At 42.3% G+C, this 23,158-nt stretch overlaps 2 protein-coding genes across 2 annotated transcripts in view; one reads left to right on the top strand and one right to left on the bottom strand.

Annotated features, from left to right (window-relative positions):
- Nucleotides 1-216: 216 nt before the first annotated feature.
- Nucleotides 217-18,661, top strand: FBXO33 (F-box protein 33). Its single transcript, XM_040601920.1, is given in 5 exon segments — nucleotides 217-636; nucleotides 638-778; nucleotides 7,259-7,369; nucleotides 12,835-13,520; nucleotides 17,684-18,661. Coding segments are annotated over 5 exon segments (1,599 nt in total). The 5' UTR covers nucleotides 217-247; the 3' UTR covers nucleotides 17,956-18,661.
- Nucleotides 18,226-23,158, bottom strand: part of MIA2 (MIA SH3 domain ER export factor 2) — a 41,980-nt gene continuing 37,047 nt past the window's right edge. Inside the window, exon 31 of the mRNA XM_040601912.1 lies at nucleotides 18,226-22,119. The gene's annotated coding sequence lies outside the window, so the exon portion shown is untranslated. The remainder of the gene's footprint in view (nucleotides 22,120-23,158) is intronic.

Genomic DNA, 23,158 nt, shown 5'->3' with positions numbered 1-23,158 from the left:
GCAGCGTGTTCGCTCGCACCCCCCTCCGGGCTGCGTGGTAGGGCCCACGCGGCGCCGCGCGAGTGGGTGGTCCGGCCCACATCCCCCCCCCCCCGCACCCCTTCCCCCCGCCTTGCTCCCCTCCCCGCCGCCCTGGGTGTTGGTACGGCCCGCCCCGCCCCTCGTCCCCCCCCGGCGGCGGCGCGGGTGGTGCGTCCCGGCAGCAGCCGCGTCCCGGCCGGCGCCCGCCCCCTCCGCCTTGTCATTGATGTTGTTGTTTTTGTCGCAGGAGCCGGAGGCGAGGCCGGGGCCGCCGCCGCCTGGGGCCGCCGCCGCCGCAGCAGCAGCGGGGCTCGGCCCGGCGCCAGGCATGTCGGTGTGCGGGGAGGCGGTAGGCGCCGGCTCCCTGCCCAGCGAGCTGGTGGTGCACATCTTCTCCTTCCTGGCGGGCCCCGACCGGCTGCGGGCCTCGGCCGCCTGCTCGCACTGGCGGGAGTGCCTCTTCTACCCGGCCCTCTGGCCGCGCCTCCGCCTCAGCCTCCGCGTCTCGCCGGCCGAGCGCCCGCGCCTCGAGTTCCTCATGCGCAAGTGCGGCTGGTTCGTCCGTGAGCTCCGCGTACAGTTCGCCGCCGACAACTACCCCAGCGGCGGGGGGGGGGGCGGCGGCGGTGCCGGCGGGCGAGGGCGCCGCGGCGGCGGGCGACGGGGAGGCGCCTCCGCTCTGCCCGCGCTGGCTCGACCTGCTGAGGACCTACCTGGAGCTGGTGCTGTGCGTCCTGAGCAGCGTCCGCAACAACAGGTACCGCCGCCGGGCCGGGGGGGGGGCAGGGGGCCGCGCCTCGGCCGGCGGGGGGCGGCGGGGGGACCCCTCTGAGCGGCCGGTGCCCGGGGGGCTGCGGCGCTGGAGCCGGGGGGGGGGCCGGGACATGGGGCCGCCGGGACTGAAGCGAGGGCGCGCTGCTTCGGGCCGCCCGTTTTTACCGTGTTCGGTAGCTCGGTGGGGAAACGGAGCGCAGGCTGTTGGCTGCCGAGGGGCCGGTCGGTGCGCGGAACGGGCTGTGACGGTGAAAACTTGCCCGTCTCATTGCGGGGAGGGGCTGCGGGGGAGGGGGGGCACCCGGAGCTGGCTGCGGGGGCAGGGGGCCGGGGGGGGGGAGGCACCTTCGCTTTGCCATGCCAGCCTCGCCGCGGACGGGCTTCACATCTCTTATGCCTGATGGAAAAATAATGGATGTCATGAGACATGAGTAGCGGGGGGTGTGTGTTCAAATGACAGCCCCGGTGTTTTCTGGAGGTGTTCTGTATCGGGGTGCTGCCCCCTTCCCCCCCCCCCCAGCCCCGAGGGCACCGCCGCTGCCCCGCCGAGCCCCCTGCCGCTCTGCCCTCACCGGCCGCACCGGGGGGCGGGCTCGGGGCTCGCTGGGAGGGTCTTACGTTTGTTTATTGGAAAAGTACTTCAGACATAGGACTTGCTTGGCCAAAATAAATCGTAGAAATGTTTTCCTGTGGTTTGGACTTAAGATGCGTTTAGATCTTCCTTTTTCGCAGGGTAACTTGGGCAGGTGGGATGATTTCCTCGCGTTGGAAGTTCCTTAAAATGCGAACGCTTATAGTGTCTGTACCACGTGTGGGTGTAATCCAGATAAATATCTTTCTAAAAAGATAACATTCAGATACCCTAATACATGGCCTGTAGTCAGCACCTAGGACAGGAAGGCAGGGATGTTACGGTCAGGTTGTGATGTGTTTGGAAAGCCGTGCAGATATTTGGGTAGGAAGTGGTTAATATTATTTCCCCTCTGTGTGCGTATAGCTTCACCTATCCAAAAAAAAAAAAAAAAAAAAAAAAGAAAAAAAGAAAAGCTGCAAGTATTTCAAGGCACCTTTAGGATGAATTAAACCTCGTGGAGGGCCTTTGGAAAACTGCGACTGAGTCGTGGTCTGGTCACCACCCCTCTTTGATTCCAGAGGGATTAGAGAGCACTTTGAGGCCTCCTGGCTTCCGTATTTTGAATTATAGCGAGGGAACCTAACGTGTAATTCCTCGTTGCTTTGTGACGGATGCAGATGTGGTGTGTGAGGTCTCACTTTCGGTTCGTCTGCTCTGTTGTGCCCAGCAGGTACCTCCTGCGGTGCAGCTGCCTTGGCTGGGTGATACAAACCCTGCTCTTGGAAACAGCTCCTTGGCCCCAGCTCACCTTGATCCGAATTTATTTCTTGCCCTGTGAATCCTCGGTGTGCGAATCGTGGCCATCTGTCTTGATTATTCTTCTCTTGCCTCTGAGTAGCTTTCACTTAACTGTTGAATCTTTGGGAAATCCAGTTAATGTTATAAGTGGAAAAAATGTCCGTGATTATCTGAGACAAGTATTGCTACACGGACTTGGAATTTTAAAATAAATAGTATCTGCAGGAGATGTTGCCTGAGGGTTTTGCTGGAAAAACTAGAGTGCTTGCTTTTTTTTTTTTTTTTTTTTCTTTCCCTCTGTCTCACTAAAATATGAGGCTGTCAAAATTAAATGTGTTGTGAGGCCTTTGGTACGCTTTTTCTTTTGAAAAAGATTTACTCTCCATGGCCTTAACGGAAACTCATACAAGGGCACTTGCTTTCTAAAGGTCTTTTTGCAGATTCACTATGTACAGTGTGGTTTAGGACTGCGGTAAAATATTATGTGGAAGGTGGTTGTTTCTCCAGTACCTGTTCTCTGCTAGATTTGTATAATTTTGGGGCCAAGTCAGAGGTGAAAAGTTACCAACTTCGATAGGATTTTGCATTATTGTACTTTCTTGCTGTCTTCAAATCATTTGCGTGCTGCTCTTGTGTTTTAAAATTAAGTAACGTGTGACTGGCGAACACAGGGTACCTGGTTATTACAGCAGGCTTTTTTTAATGAGCATTTAAAAAACAAGGGGGAGGGGGGAATTTACATTAAACATGACCTTTTATGCAGTTTTACTTTCTGAATAGATTTCTTTTATCCCCTTGAACAGACAAGGTTTTTAGTTTATTTTGATGTTTTGGTTTTGTTTTTTTTTCCTTGCAAGGTTTAACTACCAACAATTGATTAGTTTGCATGTAGAATATTGGGGTTTAGCTCTTTTAAGTAGAGTTTCGAGATTGAAACAAAGTGGGAAGGAGCATTAAACTATGCTAAATTGCTGCCTAGTTCTCACTGTGACCACATGTCCAAACTGGAGGAATTGTCACCTTCCTGATGCTTAGTTTTGTCTAAGGAATGACCGCAGTCCAGTCACTTTACTTCTCTGCTTCTGTTTATTCATCCGTAACTCGAGTATAATTGATAATTCCTTTTTGCTTGCTGTATGACATTGTACGTGGGATAGCTACAGTAATTTCCAAAATAATGGAAACAGCAGCGTTTTTGACTTCTCCAGTGGCTGAATCACTTTAAACGCGTTCCTTTTGGAATTAAGTTTGAAACAGGATAGTTCTTTCATAACTCCTGTCAGCCCTTATGATAGCTTTCTGGCAGAGAAGTTCAAAGAACTTCCATCTTGTACTTCGGAACTGGGGAGGAAGAAACTTACTTTTGTGAAATGGTATGCTGTTTCTTAACTGTGTAATCTTCTTGTAGTCTTTTAAAATCTACTATTAAACAGTACAGTAACAACCCCCCTCCTTTTGTGGGGGGGAGCACTTCAGATGGGTCTAGAGAATTCCTTGAGGATTTGCAATACCGCAGGACCTAAGAAAAGTAGTGACTAAAAATAATGCAATTTCAAAATGCTGTCCTGGGTAGAGAAGAATGATGTGTATTTTTGCTCATAAAAGCATTTTCTTTACAACATAAAATTGCCAATTTCTAAGCAGATCTGCATGTTAAGTCTCTAGAAAAATATTTCCAAATGACCTTTGCTAGCTCTGGTGGACTTAAGGAAGTAACTATTTGTCTACAACTTGATTTAAAACCAGCTGATGATATTCTGAGAAGTACTGCTGCTGGCAGCCAGTTGTCATCCAAAAAGGTATATTGTAGATCTGTCTCATATTTGAGGTAGAGCTGAAGTTGCTGTAAACTTTATTTTGTGGGTGGCAGCTTATTACTCCCAAAACACTGCCTTAATAGTGCTAGGACTATGGTGAACTCTAAAAATCTGTAATTTAATTAAATAAAAGGTACTAAAGTACTGTTTATAGTGATCTGTACCTTTTCCATGAGTTGTTACGTTTATGGCAGTAAACGAAGCAAAATAACTGCATATTACTGTTTAAACAGCTGATGTTCCGCTTCCTATTAAAAAAAGGAAAAGATACAGGTGGGTGTAATGTTCTGTAGCAGTAGCAGGAGGGACAAGTTGTTTGTTAGTGGCTCTTGAGAAATCCTAATAATCTGCACCTTCTCAAACTGATCTCTCAAAACTAAGTTCTGGAAGGCAGGTGGGAGGATGACAAACTTTGTGTGTGTCATTTCGGTGCATACAGTAGCTAATAAGCAATTGCTGATCATTCAGTAGGAAAAATCTGTGTTCTTTTATGCAACTGAAATCTCAGAGTACAGTCTCTCCTCTAGCTGATTACAAAGGAAAATAGGAAGGTAGTGATACATTTCCCCACCCCCCCTGCTTTTCCTCTGCAGGACATTAATTTGTGTGACTTGTTTGTTCTTTGCTGTGGAAACAAAAATGAAAGTTACAGTCAGACTGTGGCGTCTCGGTGAGGTATGGTATCCATCTTGGAGTTGCCAAAAATTGGTGAATCGCTCAAAACAGTAGATTGTGGCTGTATTTGAGGTTTTTTTATGGCGCTCTTCTATAGGTCTGAGCAGGCAGCTGCAACTGGCAAAAACTAGTATAGTAATACAATATGTGCCTTACCACTTTGTTCATGTTGAATGCAAGCCAGGCCATTTTGTTCTTTTTTTTTCATTGGGCGTTCAAAAAAAACCTACCAAAACTGAAGATGGAGCCTAGAAAGAAGCTTATTACATTTCATATGCTTTTTGAGCTAATGGAAAATAAACGGTTCAGAAATTCCCCCCAAACACGTTTTTCCCCAGCTGTGTGTCTGAGTAGTGCATAGGATTAAGATGCCATTATGACTTCTAGCAAAAGATGACAATTAACTTCTAAATAATTTTATTTAAATAGCAATCACTTTACTCTCTGCAATAAAGATGAGATGTGAGCTGAATGCCATAGAGATTATATGACACTGCAGATAGTAGCAAAAATCTTAATACTGTGTTGAACTGTGATCAGATTTGTTGATGTCATCTGTGCTGTGAATGGAAAAATAATTGGATGTTTTCATTGCTTAAGTTTTGAGGTGGAGAACTTTTCCGTGTTTCTCTGTAGTGCATGAAATGGCAGTCAAATAGACGTAGTAAAAATGTGTGGGATAGTAGGAAATAGTGTTTCATGTGTCCTGTAGTTTGGTGGCTCTAAAATTAATACCTGCCTACGGTAGCATTCGCTGGGGGTACCAGTAGCACAAAAGAAAAAGACCTTCATCACCTGTGTGATGTGACTATGTAGGTGATTCAGAATTGTTCTGAAGATTGCATTTTGTCTCTTTGCTCTCAGAGTTAAGTCACCGAGATCAGAAGATAAAAGCTTAATTATAGCATTGGCTGTGAACACTGCCTTTCACACCAGGTGGAGGTTTCTGCTGCTTTCCCTGTCACACCAGACTATCTTACAGCTTTTGAGGAAAGGAGAGCCCAAAATACTCTTGGTGGTGGTGCCAGCATCTTCAGATTTCCCTGCCAAGCTTATTCTTCTGTATGATCTGGCATCGTCTTAGTCAGGTTTATAGAATATTGAGCATGTGGTCAGGGCTCAGTTTATATTAACGTATCATCGGTACAGTAGTCCTGTATTTAAAAGACTTTCAAATTGTTAGAATTTTTGGAACAGTTACAAGATTTTCTAGGAATTTTGATCTGGTATTTGTCATGACTCGATACGAAGCTTGTGGATCTTGCTACTAGGTGGTAGTTCACCTATAGAAAAAAAGTAGCAGGTGCAACAGTGGGTAGATTTCAGGAAACCAAGCTATGGTTATTGAACACAGGAACTCCAAAACAGGTGAAGAACGATTTATGATAGATACCAATCACAGACTGCAGTTCATACTTCTAAAATGTGAAACTTGGCCAACTGATACGGTTTTTTTTTTCCTCCCCCCCATCAGCTCATACTGCGGAGGTGGTGACCGGTCACTGTAGCTTCCCTGAGCTGTGAGCTTTGTAATTGTATTGCATTTCCCTCAAAACTGATCTGAAATATTGGCGTATGATTTGTAAGCCAGAAGAAATAAGAATTTATGTAACTCAGTTGTCAGCTACAGGTTAATTGGCATCTGCTGTTTAAGATTAATTTAACTTGTGTAGCCATTTATGATGAAACTGGAGTTTCTGCCCTGTTAATTATCAATTGCAGACTAGTCCTTGCGTGTTAGGAGTAAGTCTAATTTAGAGCATGTCTAAATATAAAAAACGTTGGCCCAAAACTTAGTCAGTTAAAAAAAAATAAAAGTAAATGCCACACAGATACTCTAAAACTGCAGTCATTTTCATATCTCTTGCTTGATCTTTTTTCAGGAATAGAACAGATGTAAGTCAGGGAAAGGAAAACTGACTGGCTAGCACACCAAGTCATGTCCAGCATAAACTTAAGAGGTTTTATTTCACTTCTTTTTAGGTATCCCTTCCAAGAATTAAAATTGTATGTCATGGTGGACCACTAATTCTTTTCAGGTCACTGATGGGAAAGATTAGAACAACCTCCCTTACTTTGGTATAGCAGAAATTAGACACTGATTAGGGTGTGGGGAGCTTTCAATTTTCCTGTCTGAGGTTTGTGTTGCCTCGATTGAGGCAGGTTTGGGCTCCGGTTTGTAACCCAGGGTTGTATGTGGTTGTGTTCTACTTGGGCGTTAAATGTTAAAAGGAATAGGTATTTGATGTTTTCATCTGTGGCACTTACCACGCATGTTCCAAGGATTAAAAATTGCATGAAAGCACTGCTAAAAGTTTTCCTTATGGTGCTGGCCTGCTGAAAATACTCCTGTGGTGACTGAAAACTGGCACTTGCTTTTACAGCTGGATTCAGCAGCTTGCATGGTCCTCTTCCCCTTTTTACTTCAGTCTCCTTTTCTTAGTTTCCATGTGTGCCTGTGTTCCAGGACAATAGGATGTTTCTGAAAACAAACTACATTGTTCCATGTAATAATGTGTTTGTTTGACTTAGCTAGAATGATTCCTGACAGTGTTTTAATTTTGTGTACAGATTCCTTTTTTATTTTGTCATTTCATAGGAACCTCCAGAAGTTAAGTCTCTTTGGGGATATAAGCATTCTGCAGCAACATGGAAGTATATCAAATACATACCTCGGCAAGGTTGACCCTGATGGCAAGAAGATTAAGCAGTAAGTTTTATCTGTAATTTATCAAATACATTAAAATAATAAAAACAGATAACACAGATTTTCATGCTTGAAATACATGCCTGAGAAAGCTTTACGTTTTTAATAGGATGAGAATCTAAATTATTAAATTGAGTTGACTTCTGTTCCTGCTATTTACATGAAGTAGTCTGGTTTTGTGGCTTTTTTTTTTTTCTTTTAGCAGAGTGAGAATCCCTTCTTTCCTCTTTTCATTGTGTTCTAGAAACCATATCATGTTAACGGCACAAAAGAGGAGTAGGGATGGGGGGTTGTTACCAGCACCTCCACTATTGCTGTACATGAAAGAATTAGAAAAGTAATCTGTTGTATTTCACAAGAATTGAGAGCATATAGCGAGCAAACTTGAAAGAGAGCGTAAACACAAACAACTTATTTCAAGTTGCATCTCAAAACTAGGTTATATATTTGCAGAATTCCTGGAAGATACAGTTTGCAATGTGCTTGTTAGTTCAGAGGTGTATTTCAGCTTGCCACAATTACATTATGGTACAGTCCTTGAATGCTTATAATTAAAATAGCTGGTTCTTTTTCTTTGGAAAAAATTAAATACAGTGTAAAAAGCTACTGACTTCTGGAAAAAATTACCACAGAGGGAGTGATGCTAAGTTAACCATTTCAGTAGTTCTGCTAAACTTTCCATATAGATAAAACCTGAATACCACCATTTTAATTTGTAAATTTGTTTAATTTTTAAACATCTATATCCCATAGTTTGGGAGTGGAATGACTACAGCCACTCCAGATATTTGCTATTATTTTTTGGAGTGTTTTCAGAAGTAGTATAGGTATATTATCAGATCAGTGTATGTATGTGAACACAACCACTGAACTAAATGTTTGGTCATGACTTAAATTTGCAAACAGTGCAAATACAGATGTGTGTCACACACTGTGTCTTTGTCATCCGTTATGCTTAGAATGCAGGACTTGGAGCAATTTGGAATTCTGTTTAACATGTGTACTGTAGTGCTGTGTGCAGGTAAAAGGCTGATTCAGTAAAAGCTCGTTTTTTTTTTCCATATCCTTTGTTGTAGAAATATAAATATATAATATCTTTGCCAAGGGGCTTGAATAAATCAATCTAAGCAGATGTTTACTCAGCTGAGTGCATGGTTAAATGTTTCTTCAAACAAATAACAAAAATAAGAATGCACATTTTGGAGCCATAAACCATTCAAAACTCATTATCTAATTAGAAGTTAAGTCTTTTAAGGTAAATATTGACCTTTGCACATTTTGGAATGAGCAAATAAATATGGGGGGTTTGGGTTTTTTTGGGGGTTTGTTTGTTTTTTTTTCCCTAGAATAAAACAATGTGTTTGGGACCTGCTAGTCCTTTTCTAAATTAAAGAAGAGCTGGCAGTGTTTTTCCAGTGTTCTCAAGTTCGTCAGCACTAGCAGCAGGCTTACTTGAGGAAGTAAATCATGATGGCTCCTTAGTCTTGTCTTTTGCAACAGTTAGGCTGTGAAACGTGGATACTGATAACTAATGTTGAAAGGTTTTCAGCAGCCTTTGGACACAGTGTGATTGGCAGTTGAGGATTTTTGGAATCCATTTGGTGATAAACCTTACCAGCTGTTTCAGGAACTTTCTTCAGTTAAAGCAGTTGGGGAAGAAAACATTTTCTTAATTCCGTAGCATTGAGCTGGATGTGACAGATCGCGGGTGAAATCCCAGCTAGCACAGAACCATTAGGATGCTCCCCCAGATTTAGACGAAGGGTTATTCTGAGGGAGAGGAGACTTTAGATCATGTTTTCAAAAGTATCCTTTTAGCATGGTTTGTAAGGCTTGTTCTTTTCCTGTATAGCATGTGTCCCTGGTTACTTCCTAAAATATTCTTTGCAACTCTGTTCCTTAGTGTTGGGAAGCTCAGCGTAAGCGATGCATTTGTCTTGTGTTGAACAAAGGGTAGTTGTTTAAAATTTTGGCTTTCTGAAATCTGCTTCCCATGACTGATCCATGTGGTTCAGATAGTTTGGTTTCCAAAAGAACCAGTTTAGCCTCTGTTATTAAACAAAACGTTTTGATTGATAGTCTTTAATTAAACAAATAGGCTCCATATGGACCTTAGTAAGATCTTTGCTTCCTGTCCAGGGCCATCGATGTGCTTGACTACTGGTCAGGACTGTTTTTTGGGCTTAAACAGTAATTCAGCTGGTCTAGTCCTCTGTCTGAAAGTGCCATTTGGGGCATTAATTTTGAAAGTTAATTTATTCTGAGGTTTTTATTTTTAAAATAGTTTGCTTCAGTATGATCCCACTAGGTTTCAGGTTGGTGGTGAACATCCCATAACTGCTGCTTACAGGGAACAAAGGGGGATGATTAAGTACACTTGCTGAGGCATCACTAGGTTATGTTGCTTTCTTGCACATGCTGAGCTCTGCTTATTATGTTTTGTGCTATACTTGCTAAACCATGCTTAAACTTGAGTTTTAAAAGTGAGGTTTAAGAAAAAATGTTGGACTACATGCTAAGCAGTTGAAGTAAAAGTTGCTATGATAATAAAGTGTTAATTCCCAAGAATTCACTTAATTTGTCTAAACTTCTAGAACACATTTCAAACTATTTTTTGCAAACTCCAGTTAGATGCAGTCTGTTCATGGAAAAATAGAATGTATATAAGAATTTCCAGGGGAGGAAACCCCCCTGTTAGGGTATTTGAAAAATGTATTTGAAATATGTTAAAACTAATGGCCTGTGGTTTATATGGTGCTTCCTGTCTGGCCTAATACAAAGCAGGTATTAAAAACAATCCAAAAGTGATCACTGTTAAATACGTCTCTATTGACATGTTTGATCTCTTTTTATTAAATTGGCAAAGAACTGGGGCAAGTTTTCCTAGGGCCTTCAGGCTGGTAGACTTTCAGCACAGATCTAAATACTTGTATAAATACTTCAGTGTTTGCACTAAAAAGTTGATGTGTAGATAGCATTAAATCAGTATCTCTCTTTTTACTGTAATTCCCATAGGGCAGAAAACCCACCCTACAGCTGCAGAGTTCTGTATCATAATTCTTTTCATTAAATTGTGTGAGGACTGGAACAGTGCTCTTCTGAGCTTAGATGTTTTAAGTCATCCGAGAAGCACAATTGAAACAGATTTTCAGTGCGGTGAGGTATATAGATGGTAGTATTCTACCGAGCATCTCAAAAGTGATTTGTCATCTTTTCAATTGTTCTGTGAAATATTACAAGCGCTGTTAAGATTGACTGCTTAGGCTATCACGAAACAAATTCTACCATTGCTGCAACCACTACGGCACCTTTTGTAGGTGAGTGTGCGTGGTGAGAGGCAGGAGGGAAGGGTCTTGGTTCATTGGAAGAAATTAGAGAGGTTTCTGTGGTAGAACCTTGTTCTTTGGGGCACTGTCAGAGAATCCGCCTTCAATTTAAGCATCGGCAGGAATAATTATCAAACAATCATTGCTGGGATCAAACAGGGCTCATCTGAACTGTAAAAGAATTTAGGAATAAAATAGCAAAACTACATTATCTGTGGCTTGAACTGTTGTTTAAAACTTTAATTTGTGTCACAGTTGTCAGTCCTTGGTTTAAAAACAAAATGTTGAGAGAAGATCTGGGAGAACTGAAATCTTTAAACCTGATGACTATACTAGGCAAAACCTTGGAAACTATTCTGAGGTGTATAATAGATAAATACAATAACGACACCAACTCTTCCGCTTACAAAGAGAAGTCAGGACTCGCAAACCCAGTACGTTCTTAAGAGAAGGAAGAAAGCACACGCAGGCAAGGGAGAGGATGAGTAAGGATTTTGCAGGGGAGAGGATGAATGAAGATCGATCCTGTAACTTCCTTACAACAGCAGGATTTATGGGGCATCAAAGGTTGTAGGTGACAGGTTCAGAGCAAGCAAGAAGAGGGTGGAAAGACATTGCAGAGTTCTTTATTATTGGATGTTACAGTTGCTAAAAGCTTACTTGGCTCAAAGAGGGACCTGGAGAAATCTGTAGAAGTGAGGTCCCTGAGGGTTACCGTTACAGAAAGCTGCCTCTGGCTCAGGAGGTCCGAATTACAAATTTTTGGAAACTAGGCAGATATTTGAGAAATATCTCTGTGCTTTCCATGTTCTGTTGCACTTAGGGCATTGGTGTTTCTCTGCTGTCAGTCAGGATACTGGGCTAAATAAGCTTTTATAATTTTTTCTGGACATTACGTCGATTGAAGATGTGTGGATGAGAATAACAACTTTGTAACATTGTTTTGCTTAGATGTATAAAGTATATAGATACTCGTAATGATAAAGGAAAAAGTGTTCTGTGCAAAACGTACCCTGATTTGAGGCACAAAGGTTGCTGTTAGTTTTGCAGTGGAGCTGTTTACGTCTTATTTCGTGATGTTTCATGGAACTGTCATAGCCTGGCTTAACTGCTTCCCTTAAATGCTGATCTCTCCTTCTGGCAGACCAGGGTATGAGATCTAGCGCTTATCTACACGTGTCCTAAAATGTATATGCTCAAAGAACACTTGTCATTTGGGCAGGAGGACTGTTTTGGGCCTTAGCAGCTGTGGGAAGACGACTGGGAAAGTATTTATATGGAGTAAGTTTGTAGAGTTTGACTGTACTATTTAAACTTAGTATTCAAAATCTTATCTCAAAATACTTTTGAACAACCTTTCATTAAAAAAAAATAAAGGGGTAGGAGGGGTGGGATGCATCAGGATAAGTACATAATAATTATGCAGTGTAATAAATGCCATGAGGATTCTGGCAGTGCCAGAATTATCTGGTGCTTGTAATCTGAGACTGAAATATTACCAGGTCCGAGTAATTTTGGTAAAACTTGAGCCTTTTGACACTTGAAAATCCAGTTAGCTGTACATTCAGAATTACTTAAAGAATCTTCTCACATGTTTGTTCTTTACCCTTTAATGAGCAAAGTCAAGCAGTTAGTTTCAGATCACTCTCACGCTCGAAGTCCAAGTTTCTGCAACCTTTCATTGACAATTACTTTTTTTTCCGTATTGAATTTGCAGTTCTGGAGAGGTTAGCAAACATGGAAAGTTTTTTTTAAAAAAACAAGAGCTGTGTTTTAAAGGCATTACAGGTTTTCTTATTTGCATAACCTTAAAATGTATGTGGGAGGGTGTTAAGTACGTGCTGGAAAATACATGAAACGAAGGTTCGTAGTGTGCCATGGTTTTTGAAAGGCGAAGTATGTAATTTTTCTCAAGACGGTTTACGGTTTTAACCTTTTAAGCGCAGTGAAGATTAAATTGCTGTGGGAAGTCTGCAGAGCCAGGTTCTAACATTTGTAGTTCACAAGAACCATAACAGCACCTTCCTGCGGAGTAAGGCCATAAATGAAAGAAGAATTCTTGAATTAAAAAACAGAATGGTATGCAATTGGTAAGACTAAACCATGTTTAATAGGATCATTGTCTGTTTTGTTTACTTGCAGAATCCAGCAGCTGTTTGAAGAGATATTAGGCAATAGCAGGCAATTGAAATGGCTGTCTTGTGGGTTTATGCTGCAAATAGTAACTCCCACATCATTGTCCTCCTTATCAAACCCCATAGCCAACACCATGGAACATCTGAGCTTGCTGGACAACCACATCCCTGGTAATACCACTCTGATCACTGCGGTTGAATTGGAGCGCTTTGTGAATCTGCGTTCGCTCGCGTTGGATTTCTGTGATTTTACAGCTGAAATGGCAAGAGTCCTGGCTGACAGCAACCATGTGCCTTTGCATCGACTGTCTCTCCTGGTCCACAGCGTTTCCATAATGCACAAGTCATTGAACAGTATGCCAGAAGATGAGAATTGGAAGGCGCTGACTCGCAACAGCACTAATCTTCGGGTCTATATAATGGCCTTTGATGTCAAGAGTGATGATATGTTAAGGATTCTTAAGCCCAGTATCCCCCTAGAGAGGATTCACTTTGACAGCTACATCACTTGTGTGTCAGGGGCTGTTGTTGACCTCATATCCAGGCAGTATGACAAGTTCCTCACTCATTTTATACTAATGAATGATGTGATAGATATGTCTGGCTTCCCAGATCTTAGCGACAACCGGAATGAAGATCCACTTGTCTTATTGGCCTGGAGGTGCACAAGACTGTCTCTCCTCGCTGTTCATGGTAGGTAATACATTGCAGAGGCACAGTATGTGACTTTGGAGTACTTGGAACACTCGAGCCTGTCTGATCATAATGTGTTTTAGGGGAATGGTGTTCAAAAGTCTCCTGCACAGTTGCTATACATGCTGTTGTACCTTAGACTGGTAATTTTGCGTTTGAAAATTTGAAGGTGTTTATCGTGTACGAGTTCTAAGCGTACTCGTAGCTTACCAACTTCTGTTGAGAAGTCACAGGATTTTACTAGACTGCTCACAGAAATGGGGATAACTAAGAACTGAGCATTCCAGGAGGCTTATCCTGAAAGCAGTCTGCACTGTGCAAGTTCCACCAAGCAGCTGGTTACGTGAATATGAACACTGAAAACATTTGCTGTTTTACTGTGAGCTCATATGCTGGCAAGATTAGATAATTGTGCTTCCTGTTTGTAAATAACATGGGTGAAGTGCCCCAAGGCTGAGGGAAGGAAGTCTCTTACCAGTTTGGTAAGACTTTGCCAGCAGATGAAGGCTGAAAAGTAGAATGTGGAGGAGGTTACCTTGCTGAGTGCATTTGTTTCAGTAATACCGGAGCTAGGCTTACCCCACCTATTTATTTGGCTTGTAATTGCAAATGAAAAAAAGTGTGCATTTGTACTCAGCTCTGCCATCAGTACAGTACTGGCTAGAAGTTACAGTTGCTTGGCAAATTCTAAGGCACCTGCAAGTGAAACGGTGCAGAACAGTTATTTTTGTGCGTGCCAAGTCAGCTTACCAAGAGCAGGTTTGGTGGTGCCTGCGTGAAGGAGTTCATTGATGACTCTGTGTTGTGTTGCGTAAGAACAAATGCAGCATTCCTCAGACTTCCTGGGACTACTTGGGGGAGTAAATCAGCAGTCATTCAGCACAAGCAGGAGACCTTCAGCAGCGAAGGCTGTACGTTCAGATTGCCATTGGTTGCAGTCAAGAAGGTCCTGCTGTATTTGCTTGAAAAAGTTTTTCCATTGACTTCTACTGAAAAACTGTGGTGGGGGATCAATTCAGTTGTCTCTGTTTCCAGGTCTGACAGCTTTTGGCTCCCGGCATGTGACCTTAACTGCTCTAATGTGGATTTTAGCTGTTTCTTTTAACATTTGGACACAAGTTTGAGGACCTTTAAAAAAATAAATACACGTTACCTTAATTTATCCTCCTGCTCCAGGGAAGTCCTCTAATATATTCTCTAAACTTAAAAAGAGAGCTGGTAAAATATTTGAACATAAGTTTGTGTTAAGTATCATTTAATACCAGTGCATCTCTGTTCAGTAGAAGGTATTAGTCTGTGCAGAGCATCGGGAAAGCAAACGCCTTCTACAGTTCTGTCTAGCAAGTGGTTGTTGCTGCATCTTCTTTCTTTGGAGAGATGCTGTGTGTACCCAGGGGAGAGAATGGCCAAATAATCACCCTTGCTCTGATGCTGGGATTCAGATTCTTTGCCCTTCTTTTCTCAGTTCCTTGCTTCAGAAGCTGGCTAAGCTGCTTATAATGCCTCCTGATCTTTTCTAAGCTGTAAATATGGCTTCTGTGGTACTAGAGCATAAGCATCTTTCTTCTAGAGCAGCAACTGTGAGAAGAACATGGCTAGGACCGAAGATCTAGAACATGTGATGCTTCAGTACAGTCTTAGCCTCATGCTTGTATTTTCTGGAATTTACCACGTAGTAGTTTCTGGCTCCACTTTTCGTATTCTTCATGATACTATCAAGCTTCCTTCAGGAAAAAGTGGTGGTTTTGTTCAGGGTGCCATAATTTGCTTTATATTTAAGTGCTCAGGTTTCTTCTGTCTCCTGAAGTGGTTATTCTTCAGTTTCCAATTCCTCTCAGGTGTTTTTTAGTTTTCCATCTTTTGTTGCTATTCTTTTTCTGTGAAAAAGCTTTGAGTTACATATAGTTTTGGCTGCCACTTGTCACTGGCCAAAAGAGGTGGGGGAAGACATACCCTAAAAACACTCTTTCCTTGGGTACCTCGAGAATATCTTCTGCCTTTTGTGGGAGGTCACATCATGTTTCCACCAAGGTAGTATCTTCAGGAGCAGAGGAAAGCCGATTGAAGGATATTAAATATATTCTTGCAGAATGAAGGAAAGGTGTGAAGAGTGTGTGGTCATTTGGGATGGGATGGAGACAGTAGGATACTCAGAGTGGTATGATCTAGCACTGTGAATGAAAAGCACGCCTATGGGGCGTCAAGCTTCACCACCACCCCCCGTAAGAGAAGGACAATTCGCGTGGATTTCCAAGACTCTGTGTTGTAAACGTATTGTGTTACCTACGAGATTCTCAGTTTTATTCTGTCCGTGAGCAAAGCTAAAATTGGAATTTGACTAGCAAGGAAAACCAAATTATGGTATGTCCATGGTGAATTTGTTGTTCAGTAATAATCGTAGTGAGGTGATCATTCCTTCTTACCTCTGAATACTTAGCTGGGCAGAGGTTCTCAGCTGCTGGAAAGTTACTGAGAAACTTCAGGCAAAACTTTTGAAAGGAGAATTAATTGAAATTGAGATTGAGAATAAGGTGTTTGTTCCAAAACATAGACGATCTGACCATGAAAAGTTACAGCAAAAGCCACATGCCTGAACCGCAGGGATGGTACAGGGGACTTAACTGCAGTTGTTGTTCCCTTTATTCTTGCACTTTCTCTCAGGGATTTCTTTAGTAAGTTCCTTTACCATCAAGATAACCGGAAGATGGTGTGAGCTCTTTCAAATCGTGATGGGGAGTGTTGTCTCCCAGGTGGAGACAGCAATACAGCTGCAATTTTCCGTCAGGTTTAACGGCCTGCAGCCTTATTGACACCTTCATCTTCTGTGGACAGTCGTGCTGGAGGTGAAGTATCAGCAGGTGGTAATTGTAAGAATGCATCATTCCTAATGGTTAATATACCAGAAATGTGCCATACAGATGTGTGCAGACTTCTTTGTTGAAAACTTGCCCTGAGTAACGTATTTACAGGAAGCCTTGAGAAAAACGGCAGGAAAAAGTAAAAGAAAACAGAATGGAAATTTCTCCTTTATTACTTTGGCATCGGTTTTCTTCATCCTTTAACTAAGTGCCTTGATACATTATGATGTAGAGCATCCTTATTAATTTACCTTATAAATTAAAATAAATTAACCGCATTGTTGAAGACCAACCCACGGTTAGTTTTTATTTCTCAGCAGCTTAATTTCCCCAGTTCAAATACTGTGCAGTCTGCGGCTTTACTTGGAATCCCAGTGGGCATCTCCCCAAGAGGCACTTAGCACCTGTGAGAATGATGAAGGCAGAAATGAGCCTTTCCTTCTGCAGTGGAGGGGCCGACTTGGCGGAGCTCCCAAAAAGGGATGTTCCCAGATAATCTGTGGTTTGCACCTGAATAAGGAGCTCAGCATTTGCCTTAGCCAGGGTACAGAAAGCTAACAGGTAACTGGGGAGCAGGTGTTTTTGAAGAAGGATGCCAATATACGCTAATGGGAAGAGCGGGAAGCTTTGTAATTCTGTTTAATCTTAGGTAGAATAACAAGATACAGGTAGGGGTTTTTATACTGGTGTGACCTGTTTCCTGGAGAGGCTTCTGGTGTGGGGGGGTGTGTGTTGGTATTTTTCACTTGGTTGGCTTGGTTTGGTTTTTTTCGTCGTTGTTTTGGCATTGATTTGGGTTTTTGTTTGGGGCATTATTTGTTAAGTCTAAGCTAGTGCAACAAAAGCAAACTTCAGATATTTTTTTTTCTAGCATAAGCACAGTTTTGAAACAATCCTTTGGTACATTCACTTAAAATAATTGATTATTCATTCTTTTAATTCTATTTATTTATATTATTAAGCAGATCACAGGAGGTTTGAAATTGAAGGTATAACTTGAAGTAAGAAAAGCCACTTTTCTACAAATGGTGAAAAAATTAGATCTAGAAAAGCTTGGCCAAACTATCTGAAATACTTTTGATACTTTCTTATTCAGAATATAAAATGGGGCTTTAACACTTGCAACCAAAAAAAACCAAACCCATGCTCTAGGGGGATTCTGCCAGACGGAAGATGACAAAACAGGTTGGGAAGGACGTTGAGATGGTCTGGTATTAAGTATTTCAGTAAAAAATTGCCTTGTAGCAAAACGACAGAGCAACCTTTTTTTTTTTTTTTCTTCCCCTTTCTTTTTCCCCCACCTAGGTTACACAGTTTGGGCTCATAACCTTATAGCAATTGCTCGTCTTCGTGGCTCTGACCTGAAAGTCCTGGAGGTCACAGAAGAAAGCATTGATTTCGACCAAGGAGAACTGGCAGACCAGGATGTGGATCCAGTACACAATCTCATTGAGCAAGTTTCTCTCGGATTGGGTCGACCTTGGCACGCAGTCATGGACATCGAGCTGCTCAGTGTCTTCACCGAGCCAACCCGTCACTTTTACAGAGAGATGCAAAGCTTCAGTGAAGGCATTTAGCTCCTTATTTACAATTCCTGTGGTTACATATGCAAGTAGGGTCCTATTATGTTTTTTCAGTAGCGTGAATTAACCCCTTTTGTGCTGTGTTTAATCAGTATTAGCTATATAGAATTATATATGTGTATTCTACTTCTTGATCAAAGAACGTAGTCGGGTATTGGTTTAGAAGCTGAAAGTGGCAGTGTTTAGGGTTTTCACGGTTAATGGACTTGTCTACCAAACCTTACAGAGGTACAGCCAAAGGCTGTCTGAGGTTGCCGGCTAACTTTTACTTTTGTTGAGTAACTGCGTTTTGAATGATTTTTATTATCCCATCGGAGTTCCGTGCTCAGGAGCCAACTCTTTTTAATACCCATATCCATAGCCCAGTGGATTTCTGTGCTGTCATTGTGTGCTTAATCTGGTAGCATGCTACTTAATAGGCTTAAAGGAAGAGAGGTCTGCCCAGGACTGTTCGTTGCAAGACTCTCGCCTTGCTTTATTTCACGTGCAGGTTCCGAAGCATGACTGAACTCCCATTCTCAGCTGTTGGTAGCTGTTAAGCGGCAGAGTGAAACACTAGCTTTTCAGGTACCTGCACTTCCAGATCCACTCCATAAGCTGTAGTCTTTCTGGATTCTTTGCAAACTCCTCCTTGTTTATTCTCATGTTCTGTCGCCTTCCTTAAAAGTTAGCTTTGGGCCAAAGTTTTAAGAGGGGGGGGGGGGGGGGGGAAAAAAGCAAGAATGTGCACTCCGATGAGGTACACACGTAACAGTGAAGACTTCAGTACAGAGGTATACACCCGCAAACAAACATTAGTCGTGAAATCCCTAGCAACCGAGTCACTGGATTTTCTCTGTCAGCGCCTGTGTCAGCTGCCAAAGAATAGATTAAAAACGAAGAAGTGCCCACATGCTGGCAGGGGCAGGCCAACTTCTGGCCAGCCAGATACTGCTAGATTGTAATATATAAGGTCGAATTTCGACCTGTGGTACACAGCTGTGCTGTGGCTCAGTCAGCAACCTCAGAACTCTTAACAAACATGCACCTGTTTCACTGTGAATAGTGAATGTAAAGGAAGGAAAGGAAACAAATACAAAGCTTGTTCTATCACAGGTATGAGCTGCTATGATGCATGAAGAACATTCCATGAAGTATGTTTTAAAATCTTGTTATATCTGAGAGGCTTTAAAAGCCGATTTAACTGTTTCAGGGCAACCGCGGTACAGACGTGGTCTCTGTGAGACTTCCACCTGACCCCAGTTTTAAGTGGTACGAATGTTGTGCATTTAATGTTTAAAGGACAGTCTGCAATAATAAAGTAAGTGGCCAACGTGGGTGCCCAGCAGTGCTGAGACCTGGCTGCTATATTGTAAGCTTTGGAAAACACAATTTATGCAACAGATGTCCAGATATGATTCTATTTATGGAAAAAGTTTATATGTGTTTTACAAATGGTTTTACCATCTTATATTAAAATGACCTTTTGACAGGTGTGCGCTGTTTTGTCTCCAGTGAGCACATACCATGCGGATTTTATATGTACATCAGTAGAGTGAATCCACTGGCACAGTGTGTGTATATGCCAGATGTGGTGAGATTTTATCTTATAAATGTGATCAGATTAAAAAAAAAAAAACTCCTGACAGAAAATGTAAGGAAACCAGCTGAATGTTTGACTTGATGACTGATGTTGTATGGTTTATGTTAAATGTATATTCTTTTAATCAATGAATAAAGCATTAAAAATGGATCGCTGTATAAAATATTTTATTGTATCAGCATGAAGATTTTTAGAATTAAAAGGCAACATCGTTCATAAGCTGTGTGTAACTGGTAGCTCCCATTGTGTGTAGGTCAACAAAAGAGTCTAAAATAAGTCGTACGGTAATTTTTTTTAATTTGGCTGAATTTTGTCAACATTTTCTTGGGGGGTGGAAGAAGGGGACGGATGCTTTGCTAAAGATCAGACTGTCAGACCAGTTAGCACAAACTGGTGTATCATGATATACCAACAAACAGTATATCGTGATATGACTTAGACTGATACAGTAAACTGGATTGTAAAATATAGACTTATTTTTGAGAAATTCCTGCATCCATTGCAATCGCTTAAATCAAAATCTAATGTGCTCAAGAACAATGTGTAGTACTTCTTTGGTGTCCCACTATTAAATAGATTATGAATACCTGCAATGCTTTGGTTTGACATTTTATCCATGCTCAAGAGTACGTAGCTGTGTATTCCGAATGAAAACTGCAAATGTCTGTTCAGCTGTCGAGGCGCTGCCATGCCCTGTAATGGCTGATTGTGCTGTGAGAATTGTCGGAGTGGCTGCTCAGTGTGTGCGTGCCAAGCACGGATTTAATTGGAGCTTCTGAACTTCGTTTTGTGATGGTCCACACCGCTACCAGGTGTAAGAATTGTGCTGCTGCCTGTTCAAGCAGTCTCCTAGATCGGCTCGATTTGGTAAGCAAGATCATTTGCCAGCATACTAAAGAGATGCGATTACGATAAAGCATAAGATAAATAATACAATTAGTAATGAAGATAAGGTAAATACTGTTACAGCTTCTCATATTCCAGGAAAGTGAAATAATGGGACTTGGTGCCTTTCAGGGCTCAGCCTCAGGAGGGAGGTTTATGTGACAGTTAAAACTGATGGTGTTTGTTCAGCATCACCTGGACCTTAAATTTGGTCATAAAGTGGTTAAGGTTTCTGGGTTGGTTTTTTTTTTCTGCGTGACTTCCTGAAGCAAATGCTGTACCCTGAGCTTTAAGCGGAGTTGCAGGTTGTTAATTTTATCTCTGCGGACTACTGTGTTTCTATGGCTAACTGTCTTCATGCAGCTGGGAAGTAACTTGTTTACCTTTCTGTTACATAAATGTGGTTCTCTTTTTAGTTTGACCTATTTTCTGCTTTGTTTTTAATTAACTTAGTCTTGAAAGAGAGGACGAGGAGCGGGAGAAACAGGCCACTTGACTATGGTGGGGATGTTCGGTCCCTTTGCTTAGTGCAGTTACAGCCACGATGTTTAATGTAGGCAGTATGTGTATGTATATATATATATGCTGATTCAATGGATGGCTGTTGTTAGTGCTCCAGGGCTGGTTTTTTTGCATATAGTCTGAAGTCTATAGTCACTGGTATGGCTTGTGGTCCAGGTGCACTTACAACGGATTGCTGGCATCTTTCTTACTTTACAAGTATAGGCAGTCCAGTAGGGCGTGAGCAGTGCTGGAGAAATACACCTCCGATTGTTCTGTTGTCTTAGAAATAAATAAGTTGGGTTTGTTGTTTGTATTTGTAGCAATGATCTGAATTAGTGATACCAGGATGAAGGAATTCAAGCTGACGCGATCTGAAATCGGATGTTGGGGAACTAACAGGGCCCTAACACAGATCGTACACTGGCATTTGGGGTGGGACTTTGCAAACTGTGTGAAGTCACTTGGAACTTGCATAATCCCAAATGGGGTTTAAAATCCAAGGGGTTTTTTGTTCCTCTTTGCTTTTCCTAAAGAGACAGTGATGTCAGGTTGGCCTTGCTGCATTCTAGATTTAGCAGCAGGAACTTGGAACACAAGCCTTCAATTGTTAAAACTGGATTGCTTTTGCTTTCGAAGGGGAGCAGGGGCTTCCCGGCGTGCACGCTTGTGTGACCCTTCTCGGTTAAACATACCTAAATGCATCTTAGGGGGTTACTACACCCTGCTTCCTATGGCATAAATCTGAGCTTGTTCTCAAATTACTTGTCTGCAAATTAATTTTTGGGCTATTGCTTGTGGGGGGGAATGTCTGAATTTATTCCATTCTCTCTGCGGGATGATCTAATCCGTGCTTGTCCTGCATTATCTTAGCCCAGCTATTTTTTGTTTTGCCTGCAGCTTCCAATATCATTGCGGACGTAGATTGTTTTGGTGGAGGAAGAATTTTTTTTTTGCAGACAGTTAATTACAAGCTAGAACAAATATTTAACCCACGCAGAGAAAATATTGTATTTGTTCAGAAAACATAGTTACCTTTGTAAGTACTTTGCAGCCCTTAAGGTGAGTTGGAAAAAACGAGAAAGGGTTCTCATGGTGGCAGCGTTCCCAAACTAAGGACTCTCTGCTTGTCCACTGGTTCTACGTACAGGTCCAAGCTTGATAGTTGGCAGCTCTGGTTATTCCTAGGGCTGGTGTCAAGGGCAAGGGTAAGACCGAGTAATGCCTATTAGAATCCCGGTGAAGTCTTCCAGGCAAACTTGGAGGCTTGAGAAAACAACTAATTGGCTAAAAATGATGCAACAGCTGAATTAAGCTAAATAGGAGAACAGTTTGACATGGATGATGCTTTAAAGTGTCTGTTGTCAGCATGCCTTGTTGCGTGGCTCAAGTACAAAGGCTTGTCTGAATGCCTCAAGGACTGAAGTAGGGGTAGAAAGCAGAATAAAGAGCCAGGGGAGAGTTCTGCAGGAGACATAAGCCTACGTGGGAATAATGGTAGGAGCAGGAGTACCGAGCTGCGAAAGAAAAAGCTCACTTGGCAGACTTGACCCAAGAAGCAATTACAAAAAAAAGGGCTGGAGGTTTCTTTGGTAACTTCTAATTATGGGGTGTGGTGGCTGCATTTATATTAAAGGCTGAAACTGGGTTTTGTGTGTGTGTGCCTGTGTGCACTCAGGCAGAAAAAAGGGGAACAGGGGCTGAACTGCCCACCGCTGCTAGTGTGGGTGGGGGCTTGCCTCGAAACATTTCCTCCTGTATCTGAGGGTCCCTCACCAGCTGACTGCATTGAGTACATATTTTCAAGTCGAAGCTAAACCGATGGAACAGCCAACAGCTTCTAGCGAGCCTCCAGATTGTACAGCAGTCAGTAAAAACTGAGCTGGGCTTTGTTGGGACCAGCACAGCACGGGATGCCTGTGCCCGGCCTCCTGTGAGGGCAGTTGCCACAAGGGAGGAAGCTACTGGTAACCTCACGGGGATGAGACAACACACCAAGTGCTCTTACAGGTACAAAATTATTAATCCTGCAGTTTGCTGCTTTTTAAAAAAAATTCTGCTTTTTTGTGAAGCTTAGCAATCACTACAAAACGTGCATGGACACCATGTCTAAATTTATATGTTCGTTTGGGTTTTGTAAATGTTTGCCACAGACCACTTTTGTTGCTAAGTGTACTTGTTCTAGACAAGAAAAATTCTTCCTGGCCTTGCAGCTTTAACGCAGTACTA

The sequence above is a fragment of the Falco naumanni genome, chromosome 7 (genome assembly GCF_017639655.2).
Source record: "Falco naumanni isolate bFalNau1 chromosome 7, bFalNau1.pat, whole genome shotgun sequence".
In the NCBI taxonomy this organism is placed as follows: domain Eukaryota; kingdom Metazoa; phylum Chordata; class Aves; order Falconiformes; family Falconidae; genus Falco; species Falco naumanni.
Note: the sequence above shows the minus strand (reverse complement) of the source record. Positions and strands in the feature narration are given on the sequence as shown.